The sequence below is a fragment of the Achroia grisella genome, unplaced genomic scaffold (genome assembly GCF_030625045.1).
Source record: "Achroia grisella isolate CSIRO2021 unplaced genomic scaffold, CSIRO_AGI_Agris_v1 utg640, whole genome shotgun sequence".
Lineage (NCBI taxonomy): Eukaryota > Metazoa > Arthropoda > Insecta > Lepidoptera > Pyralidae > Achroia > Achroia grisella.
Genome location: NW_026712977.1, coordinates 3,392,743 through 3,411,542, shown reverse-complemented (window position 1 = coordinate 3,411,542; position 18,800 = coordinate 3,392,743). Strand labels below are relative to the sequence as shown.

Sequence of the window (18,800 nt, the reverse complement as noted above, 5' to 3'; positions counted from 1 at the left end):
GATACACCCTATTTATGTTATTTGGCGACATATACTCCTGCAAAGTATGTACTTAAAAATATGACCTATAAAAATAATACTCACAGTAATGAAATGATGTGGGTGGGGATTGTTTAATAGATTTGATTTTTTATTGACCTTCCGTTGAGGCGAGCCAGGCATTCGTGAAGCACGGCCAATGACGACTTACATTCTAGACCCGTACCATTGTTAGTTCAAATTACATATATCCAGACATAACATCACTTTGGCACGTAACAATTTATTGTATTAATATTATATCATGATCAAATGGTAGTAGTATTCCTTATTTCATTCCATAATTTCTGGACGACATGTATATTGCATTATTTCGAAAAGTCATTTGACTACAAATCATTAAATGGTTTGTATGTAGTTTATGTCAACGGAAGGCCGAAAAAGAGATGGATGGACTGTGTGAAAGATGATATGGTAAGAAAGGAAGTAAATAACGCGACGACTGCGAACAGGGATGAATGGAAGAGAAAAACATATTACGCCGACCACAAATAAATGGGATAAGGAAGAAGCAGATGATGATGATGTAGTTTATGTCTATTACTAGTATATAAAATGCGATGCAAAAAAACAGCACATGGCGAAAAGCGAATTGAAAGGCCAAGAACATATCATGTTAACTTTAGTCAGGGGACGACCGAATTGGATAGGGGTAATCCCCAATCGGATCAATATCCAAGTTTTACAATATTTATAGCTAAAACAAATAATATCTATTTCCTGTTACAGTTATCATAAAATATGAGTCACACTTATCTTTTTATACATAAATGCATTAATAAGTATATAATACTTATTTACTACTATGCAAATATCTACTTAGTAAATATATTATAACTGCTAAGAATAATGTTTGTTTTTAAGAAATTATTCAAAGAATATAAATTATTTATTAATAATAGTAATGGCAGAAAATTACAAATCAAATAGGACTACTTTATATTATAATTTATAGTTGAATTTCAAGATTACTACAAAAATTACAATTTCTTCAACTTTTTTAGCCAATTGGATTTGCTTCACTACATCGAAAATATCTGTACATAAATGCACTGTAAATTCCACAAAGAAATCAATGTATTATCCGTACAGTAATTACGTATCTATAATTCTGTGTAATGTATGATAATTTTATCACAAATTGATTCATTCGCATGTACGGATGATTAAAATTACATTGTGCTACAATAACCCTTATCAATTGTCGTGACTGTTTGAAATTAGGTTTTGCAACCGAAACCAGTATAAATTTCAGTTAAAGCCAAACCGATCATTTATGAAGTTCTCTTATAAAATTTGTTAATATTGCATTATTGTACACGTATGATTATTTTATTTTATTGTTGGATATTTAATTCCTAAAACTGTAATAATCAATTTATTTTGGTGTTTTACTAATCTATCGATGTATGATTATTACGCATAAAATAGCTACTTTGACTAATCACTATTTCAGATGCCAGCAGCTGATGAATTGGTTATATTACGTTAAATTGTTTATATTACGCTCTCGACGCGGTTAGCATTTTGAACAGTATATTCCATAAAGTATTTCAGTTAATTTTTAGACGTTTAATATTGTAAGTATGTTATCGTATCCTATAAACATACTATGCGTAGTTTACATAAATTGGGAATTGTCCAGTATACTGTATGCATATATTTGTATTGTAGTATGTTGTACTATCTATTTTTTTTTACTGTTTTAACTTAGGTATTTTAGATAAAAGGAGACGTCCACTAATACTGACTGAAGGAATGCATGTAGGGGCCCTTACAATCTTTAAAGATAAGATAAAGGTATTGTTTTTGAATGAATAATTTATAAATATAATCAACTAAATGATTACAAGTTTTAGTGACGGCGCAATATCTTATCTGCTTTTCTCATGGGTATTAAAAATCCTTAAAAGTAGCTATCAATTAGGAATGGTTTTGCATAAGCTGCAACACCCTATTCGAGCCGTAAATATATAAAATTTCCTCGACTTTTAATGTCTTCTGTGGAGAATGACGCACCACTTGTGCTGGCGTCATCGATTCGTACTTTGGACTATAAATATACCATATACAACAAATTAAATTACAACATATTAAAAGTATAGATGTGTGTGGAACTAATTATCAATACAGTCACGGAATAAATTACTGTACATACTATTAGATTCTTTAATCTCAAAGTGAGAGATTAATCAGTTATTTAGTGTTAGAACCTGCAGCAAATAAACTATATCTACTTACACGACAAAACAAATAAACTATTACCGTGTTTGCAAAATTTATTGCCCTAATAAAAAAAGATAATGTCTATCTCGATATTAAAGTGTGTTTTATTTAAGACATAAGTGATAATTAAATATGCAGTGTTTACTATCACAGTAATAATGACTATATTTTGTCTGAATGTAGTGATTATTAACTTTAGTGTTGCATTCGTCAGCAACAAAGTATGTCAGATAAAATCATCACATTATTATGTAATGAAGTATACATGATTTATTGTATGTTTTTCTTTGCATTATAATTTAATGTTGGATTTAGAACTTACCAAACAACAGTAACGGCTTAATAAATGACACCAGACGGTATACGGTATTAAGATTAGCAAGCATAAAGTTACAAGTAATGGACCGTTCAAAAGTATATAGCGCATAGACGTTTAAGAACACAAAGTCGTGATTTAATACGATTAATAAAACTTTAGAGAAAGTGAGAATAAGAGTTGGATCATAATGATCATATAGATTTAAATAATACTGTCACAATATAATCTGTTCATGTCACAAATTTTATTCATGAGTTGTTGCTATTGAAAATATTAAAAGTGAATGGTATACATTGCCTACATTAATTTATTAAAAAATTAAGTGCTGTAGAATTTTAACTGTCTTTCAGTAGAAGCCAAATGCCAACAGCCATCTTATTTTTTTATGTTTTACAGTCATTATTTATAAAGGTCAGTGGAAAGATCGATTTACTTATTATTCATCTTAACATTTACAATATACGGAAACTGGAAATCCCAGGACATACATTGAAATAGTTTTTTTCATAACAAGACTGGTATAGCAATAAAGCTGTCAGTCGACATGATGGAAAGGGGTGAATTTGGACACTAATTAATTACTTTAATGGATTTTATAAATACAAGTTTTAAAGTATCACAAATAATGGATCGTACTACATTATTTTATTAATATAAGTAGGTTTTCGCTTGTTCTTACCTCAAGATGTTGGAAAAGAAGGCAAGACCTAGGATGTAGCGCGCTTATCCAGAAGAAATCTATCCACCATTTACCAGTATATAGCTTATGGCATATAGGTATATAGATACATATAGGTATTTATATACACTACATAGGTAGTGTATATAAACGGTAACTTTCTCAATAGAGCAAAAACCATACTGTAAAATAGAAAACATAAAAAAGGAACTGAATGTTGGCTTTGTTCCCAACAACTGACTATGCTCACTTCCGTTTACAGAAACTAGTTTCTGATAACAAACTCCCTCTAACACGACTATAGAACTTTGTTGTAAATAAACAGTTTCTATAAAGGGAAGTTAGGTTATCTACATTGTTAGTACGTATATTTAACCCTATAACAGTTGTTTTATAAATGCTCTGTGTTGTTAAGTGACATTTAATTTTTTTTTAATAGACTAAAATCGAAATTTTATCACGGGTTACTTTTGCTAAAAGACCTAATATACAAACAAATATTGTCGCAATTATGACATCTTCGACTATCGGTATATGTAATAAAATAACATAGTATAGTAAAGTTATATAGTACTTTATTTGTACAATATTATGCTAGTTTAAATAATGACGAGGAGTCATCACAACCAGTAAATATTTAAATTAATACCTATTATATCACTAATTTATATCTGAGACAGATATGACACATATGTTCCAAAAACATGATAGTTATTATGAACTGTCTTTGATCTTTTCTTTCTAAATAATGCCTATTAAACATACAAAACAGAGATAAATCTCTGCTCCAATAAAATTTTAAGGATATAATTTCGTTCCGTTTGCATGATATACCTTTGTATATATAATAATTATTATGGATTAATCTGTATAAGACATAGATCATTCGAAATGTAACAAAGTATAATAAATATTCTTGAATAATTATAATTCTAGACAATTCATACAGCGCCATCCCAAGTTTAGCAGAGCTTGCGTTATATCGAAATAGAAAATTAATGCCCAGAAAAGAAGATCCATTCGTTGGAGTCATTTAACTAACACTAACATTAACATTTAACTAACTTTGAGACTCCGGCAAAGACGCTCAGCGAGGACACAGTGTGGCTTTCAATGGGTAAGAATGGCACATGCTCCCGGCGGAGCGACGTTCTTTTCTAGATATTTGCACATAATAAAAAAGAGATATCAGTAATTTGAGAGGCACAGCGTAAGTGAAACACTTCAACCGACACTGAATTCAAGTGAAAATGTAAGATTTCCGGAGAAATGGTATCTGGGAATAGATACATATTCAAATTGATTATATTTGTCTAATACAAGAAATTCATTATAGTCTTGCTTGACTGCTTCAGACTGAACAACGTTGATTTGCAATATTACTATTAAAATATTCGTTATAATAAAGAATATATTGTGTAATAAATCGTGTTTATACTAGCATAAATTAGCATAATTATATTTAGGAAAAGTGATATCGTGCTGTGCCCTTTAGCATATTTCGCAGACGTCATCAATTTTAAACTTTTAAGATGGTACTTATGTACAACTACTAAGTTAGTTAAATAAGTTAAGTACGAACAAACTTAATTTTACATTCTACTGTCAAAATAGGCTCGAACACTATAACGACATGTTGTAATCAGTGTCAAAAATACTTTACCCTGATGTCATAGTACTGTTCCTAGTAGTAAAATAAAGGGCTTGTATATTATAATAATAATTATGTACATAAAATTTATATTTCTAAATAATATAAATATTCTATGAATATTATTATTAAGTGTATGTCACGGAAATTGTATTTTATTGATTTGACACTAGCGTTTGAACTATACACTAATTAAGAACTAAGCAAGTCATAATTAAAACGATAATAAAACAATAAATATCCTAATGACAGTAATTGCTAAGATAGGCGGTGAAATATTAGTTTAATTTATTTACCTATTTTCCTGCAAATGTGCATCTCCATAATGTATGCAGTAAACAAACATTCTACACACTTTCTCGAAGCTTCATTTTTAAGAAATCTCTTACTGTACACTTAATTACTGTGTGTATAACTGATACACATTTATACTAATTAATTGCAGGTATTCCTTCTGTTAAAGCTAACCTCTTTTTTGTTCATTTAAAAGAGATAATAACTGTTTATTCGGGGTCTTTGTTTTGTCAAGACAATGGTATTAGATGGTGTAAATATTATATACCAAGAGAACTACAATGAACAAAAGAAGTATTATGCAGAAATTCTGACAATCTTTAACAATATATTGGGTGGTTATAAAAAGGTATTCAGGTGTAATGTAAAACTACTAGCAAAACGAAAAGATTTTATAGGATGCGAATTAGGATGTGTCACCATTTTTTATATACTGTATTTCGTTAAACAATCATCGGTTGTCTCAATCTATAGATTACATTATAATATAACGCGTGTATATGAAGGCGAAATGAAATTGCATGAGCATGACTTTTATGCAAACGTATACGTCAATGCAAATTAATATGTTAAACGTCGTATGCGTGTACACTCAGTATCTCGTATCCATCAGGCACGATTAGGTCTTTAGCTACTCTGTAAGTCTTTCCGTGGGTTTGCAGTGGCATCTGCACTCGCCCTCTATCAATTTATGAAGCTGTATTGACCAGCTGCCGTCAACAGAATTAGAATAGTTTGAAAAAAACTTCTGTCTGTCTCTCTTATTTCAGACGCCAATAAGAGTTTATTCAAATTACAGCATATATGGAGCATAACTTCTTAATTCTCAGGAATGCCAACACATGAATGTTATCGTGATAACGTAATGACCGTAGTGCTTGTTAGTAGTAGGCGACAGTTATCACTTACACAATTTTATTTACCATTTCAGTTACATTTCTATATATATTATATAAGTATATATACTATAATATGTATATAAGACATGTACTCTGAAGTAAAGTAATGTTTTTGCCATGCGGGATTTCCATGAGCAATACGAATTCCGTCATAATGTGTACATTGAATTACCTAAGAATTTATTTAAGGCACAATAAGACTTCAGAGCAGAATGACGACAAATCTGATTATCCTTGTATACAAAAAATATAAATAATGAATTACACCCAAGACAAGCCAAACCAAAAAAAAATATGTGAAGAAATAAAATATTGTTTACAAAAAAAATTGTGACATGACATCACAATTTTCTTTTGCTCGCACCCTTCATCGTTGAATTACCAGTACATATTGGAACTGGTAATTCAACACAGCAAAATGAGGGCTTGTCAAGACTTACGTTCATTTGAGTTGAACGAAGTTAACAATACCTCCGACAACCCGGACCTACCCCATCTGGGATAACAGCTAAAAGCATTGGGCACTGATTAATAAATATATAGCATTGTGTTGTTAGACAATAGAGCCTATTGTTGAATGATTGTCAAGAACAAATATAACCAAAAAAATATGTCAGTGAATGAAAAGGCCGACGATCGGCACTGTTAGTAAGGTAGTAATGACAATCATCGATTATGAACATGAACATATAATGTAAATATTATCAAGAACAAAGTTTTTATGCCTTTGATTGTAGTCACTTTCCTATCAATCATAAATTGAATAAAAAAACAAATAACATTTGTCGCTATTTTTTATAAGTGTTTTCTATTACACATTATAAAAAATAGCGACAAATGTTATTTGGTTTTTTTATTCAATTTATGATTGATACATTACATTTGTTAAGTTTTATTTAAATAAGATAGGGGTTTTAAAGTTGGAAAATAATAAATATTTAGTGCAAACAGTTTCTAAATAGAACAATTATTAAAAAAACGCAAATAAAAATACCATGAAAGTTGTTTCTATCAATAATAATATACATCTTTTCAAATATTTTCAGACTTTTTACGTTTTTGTTACTATATAGATAACTTTATCGATATGTTTATTTTAACCTTTAGAGATATATTATAACGCGATGTCACGTGATATTTTATATAATAACACTTTGATTGGCATTATACATCAAAGGTGAAAGTCAGCGACGATAATAAAAAAGGAAAGTTCATTAATTTCGCCAATTCGCGTTGCATTTTGATTGTTTAATTGTAACGGATTTAGCACAGCATAACTACTAATATATAAGTTTTAATATTTAAAATACAGTTACAAAAAACAAATGAGGATTGGCAACGTTGGTATCACAAAATACCTAATGAATTTTATGTATTGCTTATTGATAAAAAAGAAATTCGGAATAAACTATCGATACACTAATAATGAATATTTAAAGGAGAATTTTAAAAATATTTCAATAGTTTATTCTGAATTAATATGTTATAAATTTTGTAAAATGGCAATTAGTGCTAACGTTTCCTAGCGCCTTTTAATTCGAGTTTAATTTTTAGGACCGCAGTTATGAAGTAAGAATAGGTATATGCATACTACAATGTTCGTTTTCGCGATATTTTGTCTCAAAAGACGACTGAAAGAACGAAGAACATCACACTTATAGAAGATGGTGATGTCCTTCATGTTAATTGGCGTCTGCACCTACATATTTTACCATTACCTGCATAACTATTAGATCAGGTTTCAGAACTTGTTCGCGAATAATTTATTCATTAAAAAGAATAAAATAAAATAAAAATCCATTAATGTGCATTTATTAATTAGGTTTAGAATCAATCTGTGATTATTATTATGAATATGATAACCTCTGTCTAAAATTTTATTGATATTGAAGTAAATTACACAAGTACAAGGAACACATCTAAATTATAAAAAAATAATTTGTCAATTAAATATCGATCAATAGTTTTTGTGTTTAGCCTTGGAGTTTATAGGAGAGCCGTTGAAATTTTAATGAATACTTCCTATTGCTTCATTTTGTACGGCAATATCGATTTGGTTACACTTTCTAGGTACATTGTAAGAATTAATAAAAATTATAAATGAATATTTTATGACACATTAATTGAATATAATAATATAAATAATTAAAAGGAAACAAATGAAATATAAATAATTGAACATAATTGCATGTATATTATAAATTGCAGTCACAAAGAATTTACGCCATGCCAAATTCTAGAATACAATCATTCAATGACGCTTTACCAATCGAATTCACGCATCTTTCACTGTAGTTACATGAGTCACATAGCAACAGCGATGTGACCACGTGGATTGCCCCTACCAGAAGATTCCTTTCATACCAAAATTAGAGAGCGAAAGTGATAGTTGTTATCCTTCGCATTCTTACTCTTTGTAAAATGGTCTAAACCTCAAGTGTGCAAATTGTTTGTAGGCCACAGGTCTGTTATATTTTAACTGTAGATAAGCAACTAGTTTGATAATGATAACATATGCCAATAGTTATTTTTCTGATAGAATAATAATATGAAGTGACAATAATTAATTCCAGGTTCCAAATGTTATAAAAATTAATATTTAATGAAGAGAAACATATGCGAGTAGAGCTTTGAAGTAATATGCATCAACGTACATTTACCCCAATAGAGCAGAGTCCGTCTCAGCTGCAGTATATGTAACATCTGCCACAGTTGGCCAGCCAGCTTTGCGTAACCCAAATTTAGAATTCATTTACCTTTGCCAAGCATCGCCGAAACACTATCAGGAAGTCTTCGAAGACGTCGCCGGTCGTCCCTGTTACTTCTTCCAATTCCAGAGACATTTTGTCTAATTTACTTTTAAACGTAAATCAGACAAAAACTACTAATATAATAAATAAATCACAGATCAATTACTTCTTTGGAACTATTAATAATTCGGATAATACTTTTAACTAATTCGAGTGTGCGTGTGGATCGGCCGCGACAACCGATAAACGTACGTTCGCGTCCAATATCATCCTCACACTGTCTCAATGACTTGCTGCGAGTAGCACTTGACTGCGTACTGTTTGCTTGGCTTGAGCGAGCCACATTTCGTCATTGTGGCGGGGCGGCAAACCGCGCAGTGCCGGTTCTATGTAGTAACGATAGCAGCCGCCTTCTACCATAACACACTTCGTTGTAACGATAAACGACTGGTGTCACTTGATCGTTCATAGATTGTACACCGTTATACGAATACATTGGTAGAAGTCAAATAGCAGCTGATAATCAAGGTACTTTCAGGTCGAAGTACAAGTTCAGCGGGGGCTCGCCACATACGTCGTATTCGGTGATAGCACGCAAGGCGTTAACCTAACAACTGGACACGTGAACTGCAGCAGTAATCTGGCAATGTTAAAGAAGGTGACACCAACTTGATATGTATGTAAATTCTTAATTGATAATACTTTCATTAAATTTTACTACATTAAAAATGCAATATTAGAAAAATATATAGCGATTTTACAATACAGTAGTAAATACACTTAATTACAATGAGTATTCGATGAAATATTGTAAAAGCCTAGATATTTGGTAATGTACGACAGTAGATGTTATCTACGATGAGATGACGAGACGATGACGTGAAGTCAGGTAAACTACATTTACTGTTTATTTGAGTTTACATTTAACAATTATACTGTTAACTTTATTGTCACATTGAGAAACGCATCAGAATGAAATCATCATAAATTTCAAAGAAGTCTTTATGAACTTACTTAACTAGATTAGTTAATCGTTTATTAAAAGACTATAATTAAACAGATACAACTACTTTGTTACTTGGAAGGAATGAACTGGAGTAAAATAAGTGAAGGGCCCTTATTTTACTCCAGTTCGTTAGATTTTGTATTGTTATGACTGATACATTACACAAAAATGGGTCGACAAAAAATGCTGTTTAACGTTTATTTTATTAAGCTTAAGGTGCATGTAATATTATTGACATAATAGGTATTAGGAGATAGTAGAGTAATTTACTGCAAGGACATAGACATAAAAACAACAACACAACTAACCCCAGATGACTACATATACACCTGCAGAGTGTAAAGTTTTATCAAACAAAATAAGAACAACAATTAACACCTTAATGACTTAAACAGTGTTATCAATAGTATTATTCATAGGACTTCCCAGGCTGAGCACATGGTGTAAGACCTTCACTCTGCATTATATAAACCATTTTTAATTATTTCTTAAGTAATTTGAATGGCAAACAATCTGACAGTTATCAGTACATCACCCGTAATACTACTCATGCGTTGTCAGATTCCACATTCAAGACGACTATCCTGTTATTTCACTGTCTAATCTGACAACCAAAACACAGCTTACACCAACCAAATAAGCTAGGCTAGCTTGACGTCCGAAACAGGTATGACTGAGGTACCAATGCTTTTTAATTTTTTTATAGTCTACATCTGTTGTAACACTGGTATGAATCCTATACTATTCGAATTCATTCAATGCAACATTTTTAAATCTTTAATATTATTATACTGCCACAGGAATCAAAAGTTTATAATCTTCAAATATTTTTTTTCGGATTTCCTAGTAATAACATAGAATAAGAAATTAAAACTTTTGGACGTTATTTTTCTTCAAGATCCTCTAGTACTTCTTTCTATTAGTCCTTAAAAGCCTTTTTATACTATCATTACGTTTTTTTTTTGTTATGTATTTTTACTATTTTATCGCGATTTATTATTGGTAAGGCATGGAGTTCACTACTTTATTTATGTTCTATTAGGATAGGAACGAAAAAGGTGACGACTCACAACTGCAAAAGTGGTAACTAGCTCCTAAACAGGATATGGTATACACAAAGGCCTCATATTTCGTCTAATCGCAGTAGCGATCAGTTAGTTCTATGTTCGTTTGCTCTCTGCCCTCAAGATATGTTATATAGATTATGTTATCTTACAACTCGATATATATTGCTCTACGCAGGGAGGTGCAGTATGAGCCGGAAAACTGAAATACATTGGCAATAATACAAAAAGACCGGTAACCAAGGTTACACGTGCCAACTCATTAGTTAATATAGTATTTATTAAATTACATAACATTACGCTGTGAATTGTTTTGAAAACCTAAGTAATACCCGATACACTATATAATAAACAAGCATTTTATAACACTGATTAGCAAACAAATTGACAGCCTTATAACACACACACAAACACCTCGAACATCCTGTAATCATGTAACTCCGGTATCCACTTCATGCATTGCCAAAGGACTAATGTAATATGGCTTCCACAACGCTTACACAGACAGATGTTTGACGGTAGGAATAGGGGACCAGCAGTGTGTGAAGTCCACCTAGCTAAATAAATATTACTTGAATTCAGGTTGTATTTGAAAACCAATAAGATATCAAATGCATTAATTCAGAAAAGCTGATTCTCCCATTCAGTTTTGTTACTAATAAAAATCATAAAACAATAGAGCTTTGATACAATGGTCCGATAATATATTTTTTAAAAGGAATTAATATTAGCAACAATATAGTAATCACACGATACGTGCGTTTGTTAAGATTCTATAGAAGTTCTATAGTAATTAAGTAATTACCCTTGACTTTGTTGTAAAGAATATTTAATAAAGAGTTTCTATTTTTAACGTTCTAACAGTAAGGAATAGGCATATACATATACCTAATATACGTAATGATTTTAAGTAATTGTAAACCCGAATTCAGATTGTGTATTTACATACATAGTCTAAATGGTTCTCATTAATTATAATAGCATTCATTACTGTATTCTCATTTAATATATATAAAAATAAGTGTGTCTAATCGACGATCTGTTTGTTACTTTTTCACAGTCGAAACATTTAATGAAATTTAAAGTTATAGATAGATTGTGTGCTGCTGAACTTATTTGATAAATGGTAACTTTTATCACAAAAACAAGAGACAAATTCGCGGACAATGCCTAGTGCATAACATTACAATAAATAAACGAATGACTATTCTAATATCCGAAAACATTGATTAAGCGATATTTTAGGACAATGTGCATATTTTAGTTGTCCATTATAACACTTGAATAATTTACATCAGCTAGCTATTCGAAAATAGACCTAATAAATCATTCACATCGTCTGTCACTTATTACTTTGAATAAACTATTAAATCTGTTTATTCCATTATAATGTAAGGTAGGTAGTAGGAATACACCAAATAGTAGTAAACAGATATTTCCTTTAGATTTACAAATAGTATTTTATTATGTATTAAAAATATCTACCAAGCTTACGGTTACCTAATGGTAAGAGGTATTGAATACGTCGCCTATTTACGGTACATGAACAGAAAAAGAATATGAACGTGGATGGATATAAAGAGAGAGGAAGACCGAAAAAAGATAGATGATCTGTGTGCACATATATATAATAGGAGAGAGAGAGCGTTTAGTGAAAGATGACGTATTACTTCGATAGTAAATAAATATAACTTAATAATGTTGATTACCATATGTGTAACAGTAATAAATCTATATGCCCATAGATTTATTTAATTCAGTTTTAAATTATAATTACAGTTATAAATTTGTTGTTTATTACTTATTCAAATCTTTCAAATATTTACTTTCGTTGAATCAATTTCATTTTTACATTTCATTCTACATAGTGGAGATGGCAGTATGTGTAAAGTAAGTATATATAATTAGGTAATTAAAAATGTCATTCTTATAGTTTTTTTGTCAATGAGATTATTACGTCTTACCTTAGACCTTATATAAAATATTGTCTCAGTATAAAAAAAATACATTATGTTATAATAATAAGAAGTTTGTTGTAGTTATTCGTGTTATAGTTACACGAATAGCATCAATGTTTCTTTTGAACTGAGTGTTTACAAATTCTAAAGAAATGTTAGTAAACTGTTGCTATCGTATAATAAGTGGGCGTGACGATATATAAATAGTTACTCAAAATAATTATACGTACCACCAAGTCGATATTCTCCTCGTGCAGAAACCCTACTGAAACGTTCAGTCCGCGATCCTAGAATCGCCAATTACAACATAGTTAGGAACGACCGCACCGCCTGTAGAGGTGGCGCGGCGGTACGCTCATATACTATAAACGGTCCCTACTTTGTATACCGCTACAAACACCGCCTCTCACTCATATGGAGGCCTCCGTCTGTCTTCTCGGCATGACCGGCCACCGACCGCTCGCCGTGGCATCCGTCTATCAGCCTCCCGGCAAACTACTGCTGGAAAGTGACCTACGCGCCCTCCTAGATATCAACAGCGCCACCATTCTGGCTGGCGATCTGAATTGTAAACACCCGCTGAAACTGCCACAGTCTGCTAGACAGACTAGCCGACTCTCTCAAATTCGAGATAATCGCCCCGCTCCGCCCTACTCATTATCCCCATAACGTCAACCACCGACCCGACATACTGGACATGGCACTGCTGAGGAACGTAACCCTACGGGTGAGCTCCCCAGAAGTCCATGCCGAGCTTAACTCGGACCATCGACCGGTAACCCTCCTTTTGGGCCCTCCGCCCGACACGCCACTACCAACCAAAACAATAACAGACTGGCAATGGCATCGACCGACACACCGATACTCAACCGTATTCCCGACGTCATAGAGTCCACCGAGGACACTATCATTGCGATCGACTAGCTTACTAACCACCTGCAGTCGGGAGTCAAGGACTGCTCTAGGGAGGTACCGGCGACGGACCCGACGGAGCCTGAGCCGAGGTTCGAACCCCTTGTGATGTCCTTAGACTAATGTCGTATCCGTCAGGCAGGAGTTGGCCTTCAGCCGCTCCATAAGTCCTTCCGCGGGAGTGCCATCTGCACTTGCCCCCTAACGTCCGGTGAAGCTGTAAAGGCCAGCTGCGGCCAACAGCATTAGAGTAGTCCGAAAAAAAAATGATTATACATTTGAAGATAAGCTTTTTAATAGAGTTCTCTTCTTTTGAAATACAATCTTGTTTCTTCTACCTATGACAAAGTTTAGGAAATTTCTGTTCACCAATATTTTCTTTTCTTATTACCTAAGTAAATATTTCAATACAATCAAAATACACCTTAATACTGTAGGTATAATTCGTAAAAAATATGAAGCCATTACCTACCTTAATTAAATTTAATATAACTTCTTCAATAATACCCCTAATACTGCAAATATGAGATATCAAAGAAGTAAAGGAATGAGATAAAGAGGACGTTAATAAAAAGGACGCTAAAAATACAGTGGAATTGACAAACTATTAGATCAAATAATTAGTTATTATCTACATAATTCCCAATAATTCGATTAAGAGTCATAGGCAATTCCGTCGTATTCTTGTGAGCAGAGCATGACAGATATAGCGTAGGCTGTAGTCGGTGGGTGAGCGCTATTTTAGATGCGCTAAAAACTTATTTCTATTTAAAGTAGAACAAATAGAAAAAAATAGTATAAAAGTCTATTATAATTAGGCTAAGTAACACGGCTAGTAAGTTTTAAGATAAGCAGAGTTGCTAGTAAAATCTATATAATACTTAAATACATGTGTATTTATAAATCTATATTTAATATTATAAAGCTGAAGAATTTGTTTGTTTAAACGCACAAATCTCAGAAACTACTGTTTCTATAAATTCTTTATGTGTTGGATAGTCCATTTGTCGGGGAAGGTTTTTTTTCTTTAAGCTATAACATTACGCTGACCAATAGAAGCAAAGCATCAGTGAAAAATGCTTCAAAAATGGGGTAACCACGCGAAAGAAATCGGTCATTTCATACAAGTCACAAATTTCAAGAGCAGGCTATCCTTTAAAACTAATTTACAAGATATCATTTTCCACGACTAAACATTATTAATAATTCTTTATTTGAATAAAATTAAAGTAAAGACAGATTTATTGTTTATCTAAATCAAAGCAAATGAAGTTTGCACACTACGTGTAGCCAAATCTCGAACTTTGGCCAATCTGGGCAGATTGCAGTTACTGTTTAGTGGCCTTGCTCAATATTATTCTGAATGTGCCCTTTTGTTTATAATTAACTCAGTATATACATATGAAAATACGTCCGTATGCAACTGCTGTATTTGAATTTTCAGATGTGTTATTTATAAAGAAAATTTGACAAGCGACGAATCCCGGGTAAAATGTATGACAAGGTTATAGACGTCTTACTCACTTTGTGCTAATATTGTAATGGCAATGAGAAAGTTTATAAAATTATATATATAGTAATTATTTACAAGAATTTACTTGATCACATATGATGGAGACTGCATAAGGCGCTAACTATAGGGATAATACATTTATTTTTGAATAAAGTATTAGTATAACTAATAATTTCATAAAAGTATAGTTAACGGAGTGTATACTAAATGGAAAAATAATTCTGCGTTCATTTTTATCAGAATACTGGACACATTTGCTTGACAGATGGGGCACATCTTAGATTAAATGTTATATTTTCAAAATATAACATTTAAAGTCTTAAGTTTTTATTCCCAATAATGTATATTAAATATGCTATTAACTAAGCAATATTATTATATACTATAACGGTTATTACACCTCACTTGAGTACATGTAATGGTATTTCGTTAACGTCATTCTAAATGTCGTTAGGTGGTAAATGTTTAGTTAACACCTCATGTTATATGTAGTTCACCTACACATATGTTATAACTATAATTTATTGCTGATCGCCACAGCAAAGTTCGTGACAATGGTCCTTCAGTGTCGCGAACATGTTGCAATTTGCTTCGGTACCAGAATCTACCGGAAATAGACCTAATTAAAATATTTGTTGTAATTTTTTTAATTAAAAGTATTTTAGTTTAATCGGTTTTGTTTTTTTTATCCTCCGTCTGCCGGTCACGTCATTCGTACGTCATTTATGTTTGTGTACATAATAGTACATTAACTTTATAGTTACTGTGTTACAGCTTCGTCTGCGTCACTTTCTAAGGCATTCTGGATAAAGATACTAAGAATAAAGTCTTAATAAATTCGGATACATCTATAACTTTTGTAGTATTGAGACTCAATAATTTTATCTTAATGGATGTCTAAAGCTTTCAATAAAAGAAAAATACGAAAATACAAATTTCTATTTATTTCTATTATTAATACATATACCAGTTTAGCGTGTCTTTATTATAGAAAATCTGATCAAGTTCATTTTACATAAATGTAAGTACGAAACTGATACAAAAATAACTAAAGTCAGATAACGAAAACTATGTATGTAGTTCAAATGTTACTTGCGAAATTTAACCCAAACATTCCAGCACACACAGTACGTAAGGTTAATAAACTGAAAAATATGTAGACAACATTTTTCAAGAACTATCAACGGACGTATATAACAACCCATGGATGAAAAGCAAGGTAAGACTGTTTTATGTATTATATAGTGAACAGATATAAAAACTTAATAAATGAAGCACTAAAATATACCAATATATCTACTTACGCATAAGTAATAATATAAAGTTAAAACTATTAAACCACTTTTAATTTTAGTAGGGCAAGTCAGAGTTTTCGGCTGCTAAAAGTATTTATATTTACATATATGATTCTAGAATTTGGAGAAAACGTCTCTTCATTTGTGGTCAGTGCATAAATTGACCGACTGTCATATAACCCGGATAAGTCGCTAGTTTTGTTTAATTAGCACGCAGCGTTGAATAAATTTGTCTCTTTTACGTCACAAGGCAGTCCGCCAACTAGTGTGAAACTAGATAAAACCGGTTACACGGTTTACATACTCTATGTGAATTGATGAGTAACCGGCTGGCACGTGTTCTTTTTTTCGCGAACGGATTGCGGCCAAGTGGGAGCTGTTTGCTATATGAGTGCAACATATAGTGGAGTAACATTGTCAAATATGTATACTTTTTTATGACCTTGAGGAGTGAAGACGCTCTAAATTGGACACTTCTACAGAGTAATTATTTTGGTATAATATTATGGCTATTAATATTATGGTATAAACCATAATGGTATCATTCGGCCATCTGAGTTTCTGAGCCTATATCAGTTTGCGATCGCGTTCGATATTGTCACAGGTTTATGTAACGAGAAGTCGTAGTATAATGGCAACAGTTATTGCCAATGCAATTCTATTAGGAGTACTTTATATAAGACGTCCATTACATTATTAATATAAAATATTTAAGGATTTGTAATGGACATTTCGATTCTATGTGTGCAAAATCTAGTAGTTACTATGCCAAAGTTAGTGCCACAATTCTATATTTATATCAGTTGCCAAAAGTTGCCAAATCGACAAAATGTACCACATTACAGTATTTACAAGAAAACAAATCATTCATACTAATATTAAAAAAGCATAAACATCTTAATAGATCTTAATAAAATTTGACATAAAGATCGATTGTATTACGAGAACGGTCATATACTATATTTTATTAAAAAAATATCCTAAATAAAAATTAACACCTACAGTCTTATTTATAAATAAATACATACCATACTTCATTTATTGCTGTCATTATTCCCAGTAGGTGGGAATTTACAAATATCATACGCATACAAAGTCATGTCAGTCATGGGCAGTAAAGAATACAACTAGATTTAAGAAAATGTATTTTACCAGTACTAGATTTAAGCAATGACTTTGAACATACAACGCAAAGTATTGATTAACCAGGACAAAAATGATTTCCCAAATTACTACGCATACAGAACAATTCTTAACGATTGGTTATATCAATAACAACAAGCACATTAAACTCACACAGAATAGAACGACGGTTTCAACTCATGTTCCTTAACTTAGGTAGCGGTTTCGATTCTCGCAAATACTAACTTTCGTATTAATGTTTGTATATATATTCGTTATCTATTATCCTTAATACAAGTTCCGCTTATTCTAGGAATTACTTAGAATGAAATATAGATTTATTTAAAAATGCATATCATAATAAATGAAACGCACTACAATTGAAAAGTCATTTTCACTATTATTTAATCAACTCCAAGATAGCTAAAACCATTACAGAAGAATAGAAGGCCATCTTCTGTGTCCAGCCAATAGTGCCTATCAAATAAAACTGGATCACATCCTAATCGCATTGACTCATGTGAGTGAAAATTTCCGTTGTAAACAATCGCTGTTGGTGTCCCCCCCCGTTATCATTACGGCTTAATGGTTAATATTGCGTCTATTGTGGACACGTTCGCTAAAACACCACAAAGGTTAATTGGTATATTTGTTGATTGTTTTCACCATTTACCGAGGCAGACTTAGAAACAAATAATTTGCTTAAGTACCTCAGAGTCACCTATATATTTGCTTTGATTAGTAAGTGTTTCGTTTAAGTATAAAATGAGGCAGTGAAATTGCAGGTGGCAATGGAATGGCAATTCATGAGCAATATCACGAGCGTCACATTGTAGTGCTTTTCATGTTTATAGACGATGGTTACCACTAACCGTCATTACATTACAAAAATATTTTTAGTGATCTATAGTATGACAATTCGGGGTAGGCGACCGTAACAGATGATCGCGACTATAAGATAATAGTTTGGTGTGATATGTTTGTTACTTATTATTTAACTAATTATATGGATGACTTAGCACTATTTAATCATTTGTATTGTAAAATATTATAAAGTTTGTTCTAATTGAATT

General features: G+C 31.8%; 1 protein-coding gene across 2 annotated transcripts in view; it reads right to left on the bottom strand.

The window, feature by feature from the left end:
- The window catches only part of LOC131849265 (calcium-binding mitochondrial carrier protein SCaMC-2), a 72,222-nt gene that overhangs the window by 6,520 nt on the left and 46,902 nt on the right, over positions 1-18,800 (bottom strand). The window contains exon 1 of one of the 2 annotated variants that reach the window (XM_059199300.1): positions 8,864-9,157. The exons of the other annotated variant lie outside the window; for it this stretch is intronic. Within the exon in view, the coding sequence (XP_059055283.1) occupies positions 8,864-8,950 (87 nt within the window). The 5' untranslated portion in view covers positions 8,951-9,157. Of the gene's footprint in view, positions 1-8,863; positions 9,158-18,800 lie in introns of those variants that run through there. 2 annotated transcript variants of the gene reach the window in all.